This window comes from Trachurus trachurus (assembly GCF_905171665.1).
Source record: "Trachurus trachurus genome assembly, chromosome: 7".
Taxonomy (NCBI): Eukaryota; Metazoa; Chordata; class Actinopteri; order Carangiformes; family Carangidae; genus Trachurus; species Trachurus trachurus.
The window spans coordinates 10,101,864-10,121,222 of NC_139901.1; the positions used below are offsets into that span (position 1 = coordinate 10,101,864).

Sequence of the window (19,359 nt, forward strand, 5' to 3'; positions counted from 1 at the left end):
TTGGGAGTAGTAGTGACATTGAAAATTGTCCACAGCAACTGAAAAGTGCAAAATGGTCATTGCTGAAAAAGGATGAATGGAATGTGAAATGAAAAGTCAGTCACTGTCTTTCCACCTCTCATCGAGTCCTGAGATACTCTGGTGTGGAGTAGTTGAAGAGCAGGAAGTCCATTCGGTACATGTTGAACAGTTTCTTCTGGTAGAAAGGATTGATGTGCTTGAAGAAGCTTGCTGCCATGTTGCCATCAGTCCTGGTGCTTTTACCAGACGTCGGAAATTGAACCATCCCCTCCACTCCGGCCAAACTGAGCACGGCCTGAGCGTCCGGCTCCAGAGTCTCGTACTTCCCCACCACGTCGTAGTGGATCAGACACGGGTGGCAAAGCGAATGCACTCGCTCCCAGTGCTCGTTCAGCGGTTCCTCCCGTTGGGTCCGGGGATCCACGAGATACTGGACGAACTCTTGGAAAGAAACGTTGTTCCCTTTCTCCAGTGCTACGGGGTCGGCGTTGGGCCGGTGCCGGCGGATGATCTTGGTTCCGTAGCGCTTGTGGAAAGCCGTGTTGTAGCGCCGCGTGAACTTGTTCCGGTAGGCCGACACCAGGCGCTCGAAGGGCTCCCGCACGAAGATGAACTTGAGGTAGCTGCGGAGGCGCTGGTTTATCTCCGAGACGGAGAACTCGGAGAGTGTGCGGAGGTTCCCGGCTACGTGCGCCTCGTTGGCAGGGATGGCGAGGGGGTCGGTGTAGCGGCCGTCGCTGGTAAGGACCATGAGGACACGCTTCCAATTCGTGCAGGCTACCTGGAAGTCAAGAGAGGGAGGAGGAACACACATTTATGAACAGAAACACTCAATGGCTGCTGTGTTTATTCACTGTAACAAACTTAAACCTCTGGAAACTGACCCACGAACACAACGATAGGTTTGACTCTAGTGAATACTTGCAGCAGGATCTTTAAAGAGTGTTTTCAAACTTGAACATTGTGTTCCACACATGACAAAACTGAGAGAACTGTGCTCACCCCCTGCCCCCACCCTGTCCTTGTCAACAGGAAACTTTTTTTTGCCACTGACTCACACTGAAGGTTACAATTGGAGCCCTGTTCTTTTTTCTATTTTTTAGTCTGTATTTGTGTACATTTTTGCAAGTCAGCACAATTAAAAATGTGCCAAATTAGTTATTAGTAGTTCTTTTTTTATATAGTCCATGGATGTTCAAACTGTTGCTGGATGACACTGTGAAAAAACTAAAAACCCTTAAAACCATGACATTTCTTATGAGTTTCCAGTAAGGATGTAAGTCATAGTGGATCTAACAATGCATCATGTATAAATCATGGCCCTGTGTTCAGATTTGACTGAGTTATTATGACACAGAGGAGTCATTTGGAAGCCATAAGTGTCTCCTACATCATGTCATGCAGTATCTTTGTCCCTCTGAGATCCCACACTCCCCTTTAAAACCCTCCCAGTGCGACAAACTAACACAGTTTGAATACCTCTGGTCTAGGATTTCAGCTGCACTAACTTAATGTAATGGTAACCAACCTTGGGTACATAGCAGTAAATAAGGCTGTGTTTATCATCCACAATGAGGTGTTTGAGATCCTCAGGCGAAAGCACCCGGCGCTTCCTCGTGTGGCTCAGACACGCCTGCTCCAACAGCTCCCTGCGGCCTTGGAGGGACCTCTGAGCTGCCAACAGCTCCAGCTGCTTGTGATGAGGACCATGTAGTGCGGATGACGGAGGGAGCAAACAGGCCGTTGAGGGAGGAAGAAGCACAAACAGAAACACCTCGTAAAAATTGCTGCAGAGCCAGTTTTCTATCCAGAGGACGACTCCTGACACAAATCTTAATAGACAAATGGATTTCATCTACATCTATAAAGGAGTTACTGTATGACAGACTGAAAGGCAGAAAGCAGTTGGGAAGCTGCCGGCTCCTTATTGGTTGGCTGGTATTGATACTTTCTTAAACAGGATTCCGAGAAGCCCAACATCTTCAGTACACAGTGAGCCTGTTTACACCTGTCAAAAACTGATTGAGTGATCCGATCACAAGTGGACAGCAAGACACATTGTTCACATCACCGTCTCCAAATGTGTCCTACTGACCACTTGTGTCCACTTGTGCCCAGATTTACATTACTGCCCGCATCACTTCTGCTACGCACATGCACATGGCATTTGTTTAAAACTTTGGACCGGTGGAAACTGTTGCCTTGTGAACACCAACGACCCAAAGGATTTGGGTTTCAGGAGATTTCAGGAGTTTCAGGTTCTGCTTTTATATCTGTATGGGCTGTTCCAACTCTTTTGAGTAAATGGGCAGAGCCAGTTGCGCCAAAAAAGGAGGGCACAATTAAAAAACAAACAGCATAGAGAAGCAGTGGTTTTTGCAACTGCACTGCTAACCTCAAGACCCTGGTGAGCGCTATGGACGACTGGCGGGGCCCTTCACTAGTGATCAGTGGCTGAAACATTAAAGGATGCGGCGTGAAAGCTTTGATTTTCTGTGCGGAAAGTCCTGCATTTAAAAAAAGAAAGAAAAAAAAGTCCTGCGTTAATAACATATTTCCTGCTTCATCCTCGTCTGAGACGCATCAGGACTCATTAAAGCAGATATCAGCTTCACGGCCGTTTCGGCTAATGCTGCGTTCAAGGCAGGCTTTTGAAACCGTAAGTTACAGCTTCAAGTCACAACTACGACTTGGTAGCGTTCCAGGTAACCCGTAGCTCGTGTTTTTACCATCCTGTTGTCTGTGAAAGTTCCCTATAACGGCCACTCGTAACTTCCGACCCGTGAACTCGTACCAGATCGAACTGGTATGACTTCACAGGAAGGAAAAACACAAAGTACGAGTTTCTTTGAACGCACCATGAGTTAGCAGCCCCCGCCCTTGTCAGGCATCAATTGGTCCTCGTGCTACGTCACCACATTCACGCGCATCCCTTGGCTGCACACACAGCCCTTCATGCCGTTCTCTCTCCTCATTGGATAACACTTGTATCCCACAAGGAAAATTTTCTCCTCGGGTTACAGCAGAGCAGAGTGACGGAGAGACTCGTGTTTAGGCTGAAATACTTCATGTAAGTGATTGCTGACGGAAAATAGGACTATTTAGGACTTATATTAACAAAAACATTCCACTGATATCTGCTTTAACGTTTACACTAAAGAAAGAAATATGTTTTACAAAAAGTTTTGGTGCCGGTTGATCGCGATACAGTTGTTCAGAGAGATGTAAACAGGCTCAAAGAATGCTGCACAGAAACATCCCATCAGACAATGACATGACAATAAGTAATGAATACATTTCAATGAATTCACAGATAGAGGGCATGGGTAAAAAATAACTAAATGTGGGTGGGCAGCAGGAAAGGACAAAAGTCTCTGATTTCCTCCAGAAAAACTGAAAATATGTGCACAGTTAGTCAGTTAATTGAGTCATTATCAATCAGCTGTCATGAATTTCTTTCTTGTAAAAGCGTATCCCTTAATCTTAAGTTTACATCTGGCCAATTAATGGGACACTGTTTAAGAAGTTTAAATTAATTAGCAGCTGACAAGACAAAACCAAAATTGATGACATAAAGACAAAGAAGCCGGTCGTGAACATCAGATGGTGGACAATACTTTGTTGAAGGCCAAGCTGAACATATGGAAAAACTTTGGTGTGATCAGAGACAGTGATAAAGCTGTCAGTGACTTGCCACTTGTAAAAAAGTGTCACAAAGGATTGATGCAGGAGGAGCACAGCTGCTGTGCCAATGCAACTCAAACAGGAGAACTAGAGGTTTCATGATGCAGTTAGTGGTCTCATATGTGTGCCAGGACATTCACACTCTAAACTGTGTGTGGCGGTGGACTCCATCAGCGCCTGTGAGGGCTGTGTGGACACTCAGGTCGAGTTAGATCAGGTAGAAGCTTCTGACAAGTTTGGATGTGTGGACAGATGATCAATCACTTTGTGTTGCAAGTAGGAGCTGACTGAGCGGTTGCAGATCTTAAAGGGCTGATGGATAACCCCGGATCAGCCATTGTATAAGCACCAAGTAAATATAAACTGGTGTTATAGATGTAGCCCTCTGCACTTGATGCCTGTGTTTAATCACATGTTGTGGCTGGACTTATATTGATGTGGCAGGTCCAGATTTGACTGCATGTTACATAACAGGCTGCAAAGTGAACTCAGTTAAGGCCTTGAATCAAATCTACAAATCATGTTTAATCAACTATACACTGATTGTGACAGTAAGCATCAGTAGATGGTCAGTGTTCAGGTTGCTGTGACCTTGAATGTTAGGCTAATATCCTGCAGCTGAACCTTGAGTTCAGATGCCAAAATTGACACTATTTATTTTCAGAGAAATCAAGGAATGGTAATAAACTCTTTCTTTCAATGTTCCAATTAACATTCAAATGTAACAACTTTTACACTACACACTACACAGTGAAGATAAAAATGAAATTCTATGTTTATTTGCAAGCTTTAGAGGCGCTGGTACAGTAGGTTTCCAATACAGATGCTAGGATAAGATGCTGGCTGTAGCTTCACACTGAGAAGCTGCAGATACAGGGAAGGTGTCTAGCTCTAGGTCAGAGAGCAAATGTTCCCCTTTCCGAAATTTCAAGACATGTCTTTAAAATGAATATGGTTTTGAACAGTTCAGATTCTGGTAGACAAAAGACCCATTTAATGAAAGTCCAAATGTTTTGTTAGGGGATTTAGTGTTGTGTTGGCATCTTACCAGTAGCCTAATTACTCAGTCAGAAAAAAAATGTCTGAAATAAAACTAGAAAAATAAGTATGTCTGTGTGCGTGCGTGCGTGCGTGCGTGCGTGCGTGCACTGGCACTCTCACCTGGTCTCCATTGTAGAGGGTCTGCAGTGGACTTCTTCTGATTTTGCCAGGTCTGCTGCCAGTCTTCAGACCAGGCTCTAAAGTGAGACAGGAGATATATAATATTAAAAAAATTTCAGAGGACATGTTCCTGCGATGTCTTTATGAACTGATGCTCCAGTTCATTTCTAAGCTTTTGACAGGATTTATGTGAACCGACGAACGCCACAGTAAATCTGTTACATGCTGCGGGTTTTGTGTCAACAGGAGAACATGTCTGGTGGATTTTCACAGCGAGGTCTTTGTTGACTTTCTCACCACTGATTTGAGACTGACCACATTATTGTTGGTTTTCATAAGCCTGTATGTAGGTCACAGATGAGACACACTTTTTTACAATGTATAATGTATTTGCACAGAGGCTTGAATTACACTGTAAAGACGTCCGGGCAGAGTTATAGGGAAGGTGAGTCAGGGCCAACTTTCCAACCCTTCTCTGCTTTGCTTTTGTCATGATGTGATTCCGTCTCATAAGAAATCCTCTCCCTTTCCATATATAGATTTCATAGGTCATAATGTTTAGGCAATGGCTACTGAAATGCCATGTGACCACGTACGCAGTGACGCATCCCATTGGGCGAAGACAGTGAGGCGCTGACGTTAGATGTGCAGTGTAAGACATGATGGAAAAAGGTTAAAGTCAATATGATTATCAACAATAAAGCTCGCTCTTTAAGTTTATCACAGTCTACTGAAGCAGCCTCAAACTGGTTGGATTTAGACATAGGTTTTATATTTCCAGCTCTCTGACTCTTTAACAAACTGGACACACGCCACTTTAATGGTTCAACTCAGTCTGCTGTGAAATCTCCACAATTAAGTAAGAAATAAACAGATTTTTGACTGAAGTGTCAGTGGCAGAGTGCACCCTGCTGTCAGTGTAAACCAGACAAGTGGACGATGGTATCATACCTTGGTTCAACCATAATAAGAACAGTGTGTTCCCTCCACACTCCTTCTGTCACCCTTACATACTCCTTCTGTCTCTTTTTGCTCTGGCAGCAGTTGTTTTCTTCTTGGTTTGATTTGAGGAAATTACAGTTTCCTTGCTCTGCTGAATATATACAGCAGAGCAAGGAAACTGTATAAGACAGAACAAAAGGCCCTCTACCGATTTCCTAACATTACACTACCGAGAAAGATAAACGCATGTTGGTTAGAACAAAGCTTTTATTTGTAATGATGGACCTGCCGGAGGCTCCAGTCGGTTTGAAGAAGCTACAATATCTAGATGGAGACTTTATTATCGCCTCTCCTCCCTCCGTCTTTATAAACACATCTGTCTTCTCTACCCCCTCCCCCTCCCCCTCCCCTCCAGCCCTGATGGCAGTCAGTGTTGGTGTCTGAAGCTAATGGTACTGAGCAAGAACAGTGATTTGTTTTGCACATGTGGCCAAACAATGCAGAGCCGGGCTCCGCTGTGCTGGCACTGCATCATTCGAAGCCACGGGTGGATGTGTGCAAACTGTACAGCACTGTAAGCACTATGGGTTTTGTAAAAATTCAGCCTGAGCAGCCTCTACTTTGTTTTTTCATCTAAAGGTTAATAACCTGAGAATAATGACGTTGTCTGTTGAAAAAATAATTGTGTGTTTCACTCATGCTGCTGGACCAGTTATATCATTGGTGCCTAAATAGCCTTTGGCACTAAGAAGAACTACTTCATGTTGTTATATTATCATACCGTTCATATTGTTTATACTCTTTTTATTTTACACAGCCAGTATCAGCATCAGTAAATACATTATATTAAAGTGAAATTACATGAGAACTTCTTATTTCACTCTTTTCAAACTCATTTTCAGCCACACTGTCTGACTTGCATGTGATGCAGTGACTGGGTTGGGACTGCAGTTACCAGCTCCAGCATCTATCAACAACCTGCATGGGAGGTGTTTAGGGAACATCAGTAAATTGAATTGTGTACAGGTTAGGCTTTTAGAGAACATTAGGGAAGTGTAGCTTTTACCAATAGCCTGAAGGGTGAGGTGTTTAAGGTACATCAGTAAAGTGTAGCAACAAAAACTAACCTGGATTACCCCTTTATTCGAGCAAATTCATTACTTTTAATATTCCAAAATATTAATTTCAGCACTTAAAGTTATTTATGTGTTTCCTAAGTTGAAAAATATCTGACCTAAATTGTCAGCTTAAGGGGAAAAGGCCCTGCCTAGTATCACTTCACATCTTACACGAAGCTGAGATGATAAAACGGTGTGGAGGGATAAGGAGCGTGTTTTTGTGCAGGGTTTTGCATGAGAGAAACTTCTTGAAAGAAAGCGCCATCATATGGAAAGCATATCCGCTGGCACTGGGACAAAAGTGAAGGGTTATTCTATGGAACGCTGAAGGCGACTGAAGATGCTGTTTCTCTTTCTTTCTGCTGAGTTGGCGTAAAACACTCAAAGCTACATTCCCCTTGAAATGACAGAGGAATATATAAATCTCTGTGTCTGATTGGGAGTCTACGTAGTATCATGCTCTGAATCATAACAACTTCCTGATATTTTGAAGAAGAAAAACCAAAAAAAAGGAGAACAATGACAGCGCTGGTGGTGAGTCAGCAAATGCAGCAGAACATGTAGTGAAAGAAGATCTGAGATAGACAGCGCGACTGAGGCTGCCGTGATACAACCTCTGTCTGTTTCTCCTCTGCGTGAGCTCTCGTGAATCACCCAAAATCCTCGACTTCCTCTGGGTGAATCTGTGCCACATCATCTGAACGGACAGAGATAGACATCTACAGTAAGTCCTGCTGGACCCTGCTGAAAAGCTCTACTTGATACGTACACAATCCTGAGGCCATGTATGGATACGGTGCACAATCGCAGTTACGTCTCACTTATGGATACGATAAGGTAAACATATAATTACATGTTGGTACAGCGCTCCATGCACAGTTACAACGTCGCTGTTCGGATGAGACGATGAGAAACTGCTCAATGACAGACCAAACATTTGAAACATCACAGCTCATTGTCCACAGAAGTCAGACTGTCCAAATCTAATGAATGAGGTGTCTAATCTCTCAGTCAACAGCACTGCCGTCCACATCTTAAGCAGCAAAGCCTTCAGCAAACTCAGGACGCTTCCTCAGGAAGCTGGAAAGTAGGTCAAGAGACACTTGTGGAGGCTCTACTCATTTTAGTGGTTTATTGTGTTCTCAAGTATAAACATGACATGATGGAGAGGAAATATTTCATCCATTCTGATAAGATAAGCAGGAGACAGGAGCAGGAGAGAGTGACAGTCAAATACAGAACGTATTTATCCACTACAATCACTGAGGGAGCTGAGGCTCTAAAACTTGGGAGTACTGTCAATTGTTTAACGGTTTGAAAAGTTTGAGACATTACACCATTTAATAAATCACACAAAGTCATATGTGACATGAAAAATGGCTGTGATAATCCGTTATCCACTATTATTCTCCAGGCTGATATATCTCACCTGCTGGACTGCCATTACAGTTTGTACAGACTTGAAGGATTCATGGTCCCCAAAGTCTGAACCCTACTGACTTCTGATCCCTGACTTTTCCTCTATCACTACTAAGGTCTTAATTTTACCCCTCTCCAGTGAATATGTCAGGTCAACTGGCACTAAATTGTGTTACCAACACTACGGTGCAAAATAAAACACAGCACTTGTGATCAAGATAGCAGCTGTGTTATCTGTGTACATCAGTATGTGTGATGCTGGTAAAGATGGCGTCCATGTAGTGAGAGATAGAATTTCTTTCTAAAATGCCACTTGAGTAGCAGATCAATAAGCTCCTGCTTAATCATTCTATTGGTGTCTACTGGTCCCAGAAGGCATCAGCAAGCTTTGGGGTTCCTCTTCCCCTAGCAGTGTTTTTTTGTTTAAGTCAGGAATGATTTTTTGATCTGCTATGCATCAACGTTTTTACCTGCACTAACTGACAGTTGTTGTTTTCTGCTTAAAGGAAAAGCACATGACTACTACTCTTGTGATTATCACTAACCACATCTTTTTCAATGTCGTCGTGTGTTCTATCACATACACCAGAAAACCACAACTTCCTCTCAAATCCAGGAAGTGACACAAGACTGACAGTTAAAGAGGAGCAGAAGAGGCCCTAGTCTTACTACAAACACACACAAATGGGCCTGTTTAACAGTCTGCCAGGCCTGTAAAGCTGTGCTGCTGTTGTACTCTCAGACAAACATAGGTCTATTAAGTCTGTAACTGGTCTGGATCTTTATAAACAGACAGCAACTATCTTTTGAATTATCAGCTCACAAAGAGACAGTGACAACGTTTGTTAAGAACTTAACTTAACGCTCTGACTGCGTGGGCGCAGTACATGCAAACTCTTTAGCTGTTGTTGTTCTTACATTTTTTTCTTATCAAGACAAATCTCTGCCCCCCTCTGACAAAATCATCTCTTTTTCGAGATTCAAAAAACCTCATCGCATCTGTGGGTATGATAAAGATAAGAATAGATCCTGTGGCATCAATAATGTAAAAAAATTGACGCAAAGAGGTAAAACTTTACTTAATTGCACTTAAAAGGAAGCCCTGTCATTATGAGGGCCACATAATGGAAGTTTCCATGAGCTGAAACAAAACCACAGTGTAATTAGCTTAACTGGAGTGTGTTTCATAAAACAACATAATGTGATCGAAAGGGAAACTAGGATTGAAAATTGAAATGAAAACTATGGAAGGTGGTAGGAAGTGATGGCACAACAGGAAGTAACAAGTTACCAGATGTTTTGTGTCTGTGCTAAATGTAGCTTGTATTTTAAAAAAAAGCATGCAAGCACAGCATCCACATGCTAAGAGCTGCAGATGGTGGTAATTAAGCCAAAAGGATGGGCTGGCTTTACGATCAGTGACATCCTTTGTAACGGGGCTGGCACTTCCTCTTAATCTCACCTGTGTACTCCTTAGATTTTTGAAATGGGTCAAAAAATGCAACAGGAATACATCTGAAATAGATTTCTGGAGTTATTACTGCATTGACAAGCTAATTTCTTACTTCAAACTAACCGTACAAGTTGCAGGGCACATGATCACACTTTTAGGTCCAAGTGAACATTTTTGCCAAATCTGGATAAATTACTTCAGGGCGTTTGTGAAATATCACCTCATCCTACTCTCTTTGCTGTTCATTCCCAGTTTTATTGCTGCTGATAGTAAGTAAGTGTTGTGCACTTGCATTCTGTGTGTTTTGTATGAATGAATGGTGATGCTAAGGTGAGGTAAACTTTCCCACAGAATTTTCTGTAGGAAACAGAAATTCTCCTTGGGGTGTTAGTTATTTACAAAACAAAGCAGATCTTAACAAATGGACTTTTAGAAGTGCTTCCCACAGAATGAGGCGGAATAGAATAAATAACCAGCTGGTGCGGCGTGTGGTGCAAAGCGTGATCTGAAGAGCTGCCGGCATTGTGGGGACCTTCAAGGCATCATAGCATTGTTTGTTTGTCTCACAACAGCTGCACTGGTGTTGATGTCAAAAGATAAATGGCAGCGTGCATAAAGTAGCACTGATACTCTGAATTAAAAGATCACACTGTGTGTGTGTGAATAGTCATGTATGGAGATGAGTAATACATATTGTCAATGATAGCGATTACGGTGTTTGTGCGTACCTACAACTGGTCAAGTAAAGATAGTGTGCATTGAACTGAATTTTGCACAGACTGTGTGTGTGTGTGTTTGTGTGTGTGGAAGACACATCAGAGCAGGCCTTGATGTTGCCTCTGTTTATATTGGTGAGGTGGAATCCATCACTGTCACAGGGACCAGCAAGTGAGGAGAGAGGAGCATATGTGATGTCTGGCAAAACAGACTTCAAAAACCCACCACTCATCTGTGGCAGTCTCTTCTTTTTTAATCCAGCTAGGATTTGATCAGTGTGTGACAACAGCCGCGACAGAGCACTGGAGACTTAAAAAGAGTGGTGAGGTGTATAGCAGAACTGCTGCTTTAAAACGTGTCATTCAGGTGCCAGCAGGCAGTTTGGCTTGTTGATTAGACAGTTTGCTTTTGTCTCCAATAACTGGGAGATAGAGACAGGAGTTTTCCCTTAATCGCACAATAAATGAAAATGAACTTGATAATTTTTCTGGCTTCGATATATTGCCATGTGCACGTGTTTGTTTTCTTCATCTCTCACCCAGGGCCGTTGTATAGGGGAGAAAGGTGATGATAATTCTAGGGGCCCAGTGCCCAGTGGGGCCCATAAAAAACCCCAGTAGTCTAATCTTTGTATGACTGATTTATTCTGCGTAAGACCCTGACTAATACTCATAGTACACTGTAAAAACTCAACATCTTTCCAAGAATATTTGTCTTATTTCTTGTCCAAATGTCTCATTTCTAGTCAAAACTAATCTCTTTCCACTTAAAGCAGAACTATGCAACTTGGCCGCAAATAGCTCGCTCCTTCGTTGGTTTCTCTTTTTTTCCCTCTCCGGGGCTCCCCCACAGTTCTGGGAGGCACATGTCACTGTCGTAAAAAAAAACTCGCCGCCGCCACCTCCTCCACCCCCTCCCTACACGTGCTTGTGTTTACTGCTGAAGGTAGAGAGCGGTGTTTGCTAAGCACGGAGCTAATGCTAACACGGAGATAACGCTAACAGGGAGCTAATGCTAACACGGAGCTAACGCTAATACGGCCACACACAGACAAAGACACAAAGACACAGACATACACACACTTTCCAAAACGCGAAGGCGTGCGTGTGTGTGTCATGATGTATTACATTATCTTATAAAAGATCCATGGTGTGTGTGTGTGTGTCTGTTAGCATTAGCTCCTTGTTAGCATTAGCTCCGTGTTAGCCACAAGCCGAACTTCATCAGTACAAACATGTTTCCATGGTTTCCTCCGACTTTCCGAACTCAAACCAATCACGATTCATGACATGCATGACGTCATCTGCGTTCTTATCTCGTACTGCCGTAAGGCAGTTTCTCGCGATACTTCTATCCATTGATGAGATTTGTGACACCGAGACGGAGGACTGATCTTGCAAGTGCGGTTTTCAGCCAGTGGGGGGGGTGAGCGCATTGGCCTAGACCCCATTCACCTCATAATAGGTCACTCTACCATCACAGTGACTCTGAGCCACAATAATTACAGCCCAAATCCTGCATAGTCCTGCTTTAAAATAAGACTCATTACCTAAAAATTAACTTGTTTTTAGATAATTTTCACTTAAATTCACAATAAATAGAAAAATCTGCCAGTGAAAGCAAGTTTTTTGTGCTTGTAATAAGGAAGAAAAACTTGCTCCACTATCAGATTTTTTCTACTTATTCCAAGTGAAAATATGCTTGAAAGAAGTAAAAAGTGTCTAAAAACAAGCTACTTTTAGCTAAACTTTTTGTTTTGACTAGAAATGACATTTTGACTAGAAATAAGACAAATATTCTTGCTAAGATACTTGAGTTTTTGCAGTGTAATGCTGCATTAGCATCAAAACAAAGAAGGCTAAATTAAAAACAATAATACATACGTAGTCTAAGAAAAAAAAAGGAAAGGTTAGGGGGAGGGGCCCACTTTAGTATTCTTTAAGGGGGCCCAGAATTCCTAGCAACGGCCCTGCTCTCACCTCCAAACAGGCTGGATGACAAGAGGCTTCACTCTGTACATCTGTCTCAGCACCTGGGTGCGTTTGTTCCATAGCAGAATGAACGGAGTGAACCCTCTTGTCAGTCATCCACTATCTTTGTTTCCCAGAATGCATTTCATGGCAACCGGTAGCGATAGCGGTAAAGCTTAATTTTTAATTCTCGCTGAAGCACTGTTAACACGTCACTTTTTAGTTTTTATATTTTTACATGCGAGAAAGTTACAGTTTAGATCCCCAGTCTGTGGGCAGTTTATCCAGATAACGTTTTTGTGCAGAGCCACTGTGGAAGCAGCGGGGGCTTCCCAGAGGCAGCAGCCGGTCTGCTGAGCTCCGGTCAACCTCCATCGTCATCCTGGGGGAGAAAACGAGCCGAGTAACTTAAAGTAACATTGCGGAGTTTTTCGGCCTTAAAATAATGTTTCCAGACTCATTGCAATGGTAGAAAAATGGTTAATAGGATGAATGGTGCTGCCGCTGCAGCCTGAGCGGGGTCGCGTCGGCTGAAACTGCACTATGTAACTTCCCTGCACGGGTACGAATCACCGCTGAAATGAAATCTAACAATTGTGGCAGTCAAATTAGTTTGTTTGAATAAAAAGTGAAGCTTCAGGTGTGTATTGGACAGAAGCTGGTGTTCCTATAGGCGTTTGTTGTTGTGCGCGACGTACAGCTGCCGATACAAGCTGAGGTTGTTTTTTTTTTTTCATTGCGCTTACTATAAGTGTTCCCACACGATACACACAACTGTTTGTTTTTTTCAACCGATCCACGGACCACCCACATGCCTAACGAATCACGGATCAACAACGATCCCTTGCACCACTAGGAATCACTGTGGTATCCAATAGCAATTAAGTGACTGCTCATATGTGATAATATGATGATATTTAAGACGGCACACCTGAGAGTGCGGTCTCTGATAATAACCCGATGTGCTGCATCCACTGCTGAAGCAACTAAATATAAAAATATAAACTCAATATAAGCTTTATTGTTTGTTTCATTCCTGCCCCAGTAGCTCCTCTTCACTACTAAAGTTCTTTTTACGTTTGGAGTCTGGTGCTCCCTCCCAGATTTCCATTTGGGCCTTTTAATTAATTAATTAATAATTTAAGTAATTTAACTCACGTGAAAGAATAACAACTGTCTCACTATCAACAAACTCCAAAAGATTGACATAAACAATCCTCTAACTGTACGATCACTAATATTTTATCATGGTAGTCTTCTGTAAAAAGTGGAAGTAGTTCAAGAGATCCTAGATTTAGGTAATGAGGGTGATGATAGAAAATGGTTTCCAGTGTGAAAGGGTAAAGCCTCGGGTTAGTGTGGATCATGTAAATCCTGACAGCTTTAGTCTACCACCCTTCCACATAGCAAAGTTAGTTTGCATAGTAACAAGTACATACACTCTAACGCACACAATGACACAGCACCACAGCACTGCTGAGTCAACACAACCACATGAAAGAGGATGAAAGGAAAAAGAAAGTGGGTGTGCATCTCTATTTTTGTCAAAATTACGATGTATCTAATAAGAGGGGCTGACTGGAAATAGCACATGTCAGGGAAATTTCCTCACAATGTCAAAACCATTTTTACACTGTCCTGGGTAAGATTTTATTGGGGTAAGATCTTAAGTAAATTAAAAAAAGAAAATCAGGTCAAGAGTAGGCTATATCCCAAGTTTAATAAAATATTTTTCCTTTTTTTGTCCAATGAAGCCCCAAAACTTCTCTTTCTAGACTGATTTCATGAAGATGGCAGTGATTTAATGCTATGCTACTTTTCATTAGGGGGGCAGATTTAATATTTTCCCAATAGCACCTACTTTTAATTTTGGTAACTTGAAAACAGATTTGAAAAGAGGGAATCTCACTAATTTTGCCTTAGTAAATCAAGAGGATAATGAGTCTGATGTGATTAAACTACCAAGTGTGTGATAGCACACTGGGGAGGACTTGTATTTTTTTCCGGAGTGCCAAACCCAGGGTGTTGGCACAGGAAGTTAGACAATGGAAGCACAACAATAATACAGTTTGTATTGTGCTGTACATCCGGTATTATACAGTAGGCTTGATTTGGAGATGTGGTTTTGTAAAACAAGTGGACTGGAAAATGACTACATTTTCAGAAGGACATGGGTAGGCTATATGTCTGTTTTCAGTACTGTGTCTATGCAGCAGTGGTAGGAGTTGATCTCCTTTTGGGGAGAGAGGCTTTGGCTCAGTGCGATCATGCAGGTTTTACGAAAGGAAACAAGTGAGGTCACAAAGCTCAAATGAGAAGAGGTCAGAGGAACAGACTAACAACAGACAGGTAGTCCTGCTATAGTTAACTAAAAATGGTTTATCCTGCATCACTAAAAGTTAATCATGACCTGTGATGAGGGGAACTGAATCGCAGTGTAGGAACAAACAAACACAATAAACCAGCAAGAAGTAACAAACATAGGTAAGGACCAAAAAAAGGTGTGTGTGTGGGTGGGTTGGGTCATGTAGGTTATTATGTTATAATGTTAACAAGACAACGGATCCATAAAAACTATGTGGAATATCAGCTTCTTAATTCACTGTATAATTCAGAGAGAAGAAACAGAGAAAAGGGGATTGAAGGAGAAGAGGGAGAAAGGAGAAAGAAACAAGAAGCAGAGAGGAGAGAGAGTTTGGTGACAAATAATCAACATTGAAAATAATAGGAGTAATTTCTCCCTTTGGGACTCCAAGAGTGAAAATACACCAAGACGCGTCCATTTGGTTTCAATCTAACAGAGACAGAGAGTGTCTTTTGAAGCCAGTACATATCAACGGTGGGGGGGGGTTATTGAACACTCGAAGAGAAGGCTGGATTCCATCGTTTTGGGCCAGAGCAATCTAGTAGCAGAGTAATTTGTGGTTATCAGTACAAGCAGAGCGAATCACAACTTTAATGAGTTCAGTTCAGTTTGACATGATTGTCTCCCTGTTTGAAAAAACATTTTATTGACCGGACCCGACACCCCTCCAAAAAAAAAAAGATCATCGGATCTATACGAATCTCATAGGTGACCCATTAGCGAATTAAAACAGCACATTTCGCAGACAGTTGTTTGTCTATGAACAAGTCAATCAGCGAGTACACTAACGCACCTTCCACGCATTGTAGAAAAATCAAGAATGTGCCTGTATCCTGACTGACAGAGTTCTTGGTGTATAGAATAAATAAAGGTGGAGACAGAACAGCCCTGAGGGCAGCCCAAACTGGGAACTAGCAGATCTAACAGCTGTTCACTGCAGCGCTAGTGTGTATAATCATTTAGTAATTCATAACGCTGGGACATTTACCGCAGTACCACAGTAATACAACACCAGCCAGTGTTAAGCTCATTACCATCGCCGCTGTTTTCTTCTCTTTAATCTCAACCTAGCTCCCACCGCTCCGCCAGCATCCAGGGATCATTACTGGACGAAATCTCATATTTCTCACTCTCTATATTCTGCCGGTTGGGTGAACGTCAGACCTCCAACACCTCGGGAATGAAAAGCACTCGCGCACACGCTAAATCCCAGCGGCTGATCACAGCGGCGCTGTTATCCCAACTGTATTGAAAATCTGGCACATGAGGACACTATGAAAATACACTTAAAAACCACCAGTTTCAAACCTAAAGGAAATGTATTCTCGACTCTCTTTACTGAGTCTGACTAACCGTGCAGTCTGGTGTGTGACATCATGTCATGGTCAGGATATTTCCAACAGGCCTACGTTAAAGTGTGTCAGTGGAAACCCTCTGACTTGACGTGAATGTATCAGGTGTTGGTGTCAGGTCTCAACTTCAAAAGGCCTCTTTCAGAAGTCCTTATCATGATTTTTTACTAATGTAGCCTATAATGTGCAGCTGTTTTAAACCCAATATGTTTACTCTTAGTGGATATAACTTAAACAGGTGACGAATCTGCGTTTATTGCATTTTCAATGTGACAACATGATTCAAAGTAATAAAATATGCACTGCGCTGTGTAAATATGGGCCAGATTGTTCTACTGAAACACTACTGACTGGTTCCTTGTGTCTTGTTTCAATTCACTGGGCTCTTTCATCAGATTGAAACAAGAGCAGAAGTGAGAAAATAAAAATGGATGGAGAAGACTGAGATAATACAGAAACAAACAAGAGAGTTGGTTCTCAACCCAGCCTGACTAGATACACAGTAATTAAAGACGCCTTGTGCTTTGTTGACATCCTGTGAATTATCCCTCTCTAATGTGGCTTTGCATGGAGCTGTACAGCAGACAAGCCTAAACAGGTCAGGCACCTAATGAGTGGAAGGGGATCAATGTGTGTGCTACTTGTAGATTTGGCAACATGTGGTTTATTTCTGTCCGTCACTGACAGGTCTGCATACTTGGTTTGAAATGTGATTTATTGCATTGTGTCACAGTGTGTGAACGAAAAATTATGGGTGTCATGATTCCTTTTAATTTCTCACTAATAACGTATGATTCAGCGTGCTGTGACATGTAGCAATAAGGTTTTATTGACACAAATCCCACGATTGATTCTGCTCATCTGACTGATGTTTTTTTTTAAACAATTCCCTCATCTTTCTGTGAGAAGAAAAAAAGTAGGACAAGGCAGGTTTTCAGTCTCAACACAGCTGTTTTATCATCTCCAATATAGTACAGAAATGAACTGACTGTACCCTCGAAGCTAGCTGTAGAAACAGGATGTCATCACGTAAACTGTATTTGTATAGCATTTGTTTTCATTTAGGTTCCATTAGGCGAAGAAAAACAAAACTGCCTAAGCCTGCCTGTGTGGCACTAATGCGCTAGTAACACAGGATTTGCTTATAGTAACGGACACAGCAGGGAAACAGCAGCACTAGTGTATAGAGTGAAATACATGGTATGACAGGAATTTGTTGCATGAAAAAAAAAATCTTAAGCATTTTTCTATTGTTTCCATCCTTACTTAACATTACCAGGTCACAGACAGTCAAACTAGCTCAGTCATCATCTTTCTATACGACTTATGGGTTTCCGGGCACAGTGTAAAGATGAGTTTGACATCACTGTTTTGCAACGTGCGCATGCTAACATTGATTGAAGGAACTGATATGATCTGAGGTGTACGACTCTCAGTTCTCACCTCTGCGACACGTGTTTCACTAGTGTTGCACAACATCATCTTGAGCGTGCTGTGCAGAATTCATCTGAATACTTTTCCATATTAACTGAAACCCATATTGACCCATCAGGCTCCTCTTGGCAAACAATGTTACCAGAAAATAGACAGTGGCTTTTTCACTCTGCACCATTCCTCTCCTAACATGCAAAACACCTTGTAGTCAAATGCTCTTCCTCCTAGACTGTCCCCATGTGCCACTCTACTTCAGCTCTGTGTGGTCAGAGCAAATCAATCACCTTTGCTTCTCCTCTCTTGTTTCTCTGACTGAGCTCTGACCTCTCTAGTCTGACCGTCCCCTGGGGGCCAATCTGTCTTTCAATGTCCAGAATGGGCTCAGCCCAGGAAACAAAGGGAGAGGAGAGGTAAGAAGAGGAGAGAAGAGGAGGGTTACAGCAGAGGAATGCAGGAGGTCTCAGGGAGGGGGTTTTCAAAACATTCCACTGTTCACAGTGACCTTATTCATATACGTTCAGATTTCTTTATGTCTGTGCATGCCTTCTGTTTCATATGTGCACCTTTGCACACATGCACACTTACACACACACACACACATACACACACACACACACACACACACACACACACACACACACACACACACACACACACACACACACACACACACACAGAGGTGTGCCAGTGTGGCTGTGTCAAATCATTTGTTTGTCAAATGCACAACCCTGGCAAAAACACATGGTCCCATTTAGAGCCTGAATGCTGCATTAAATGTGGGTGCAAAGCTGTAACTCTGTGTAATAGACTAGTCATTAATATCTAGCTACTGGGAATTGCTTTAATTCTGTAGGCTCACCATTTAACATGCATATCAACCAAGACGCTGTCTATTGTTTACAACACCAAGCAGGCTATAATATACTGGGTCCACAATGGTGTGGTTTACGTTAAAATGCATGTGGATGTCTATGCAGTAGCCTATGAAAATATGCTTTTTATTTTATTGTGGTCGCTGCACAGTATTAAAGGCAGCACTGCTGTGATATTTAAACACGAAACCAAAAGACTGTCTGTGTTTGTGAGTGTATGTGGCTCTCACCTGGCTTGGTGATGCTCTGAAAGTACAGCACGAGAACGAAGAGCGAGCCGAGGCACGTCGCCAGGAACAGGCGTCCTCCTCTGGGCATCTTCATCCTGAAGCCCGGCTCTGCTGGCGGAGCCCCCGACCCCTCGTCGCTGCGTCGACACGGTTCATACGAGACCACCGGCCACAAAGATGTGAGACTTGTCTGAGAAAACCCTATGTAGGTTTGCAGGAAACGAAAAAACAACAACAGCCCATCAAAGAGTAACGTTACCCGGACCAGTGGACGAAACAGTTTACGTCAGCCGTTAATTTTAACGTTGTGGGGGACATACATCCAGAACCGCCCGATGTGGTCTTTGTCGCGTTTTAAAATTAACGTCAACTTGATAAAGACGACAAATTAAGCAAGGTCACCTTAGATAAAACATTGAACAGTATTAAACGGCCATGGCAAGCCTAAATTCAAAATAAAAAGTAAATAATGTACAGTTTTGTTTCGTTTCTGCTCCCACACCAGTGGCGTCTATAGTTTGTCGGAGCTACACAAACTTCTTCTCCGCCAAATATGGACAGGGCACCATGCCATGACGTCACACCCACCCCTCACTCGCGCCCTCTGCCCGTTTCAGAGGC

At 42.5% G+C, this 19,359-nt stretch overlaps 1 protein-coding gene across 1 annotated transcript; it reads right to left on the reverse strand.

The window, feature by feature from the left end:
- Positions 1-18,987, reverse strand: LOC310989070 (carbohydrate sulfotransferase 11-like). The gene is made up of 4 exons (XM_083975958.1): positions 18,739-18,987; positions 4,867-4,943; positions 1,550-1,714; positions 1-802 (listed from the first exon to the last, which is right to left on the reverse strand). The coding sequence occupies exons 1-4, from the start codon at positions 18,830-18,832 to the stop codon at positions 119-121; spliced, it is 1,020 nt and encodes a 339-aa protein (XP_083832084.1). The 5' UTR covers positions 18,833-18,987; the 3' UTR covers positions 1-118.
- Between the last annotated feature and the right edge of the window lie 372 nt (positions 18,988-19,359).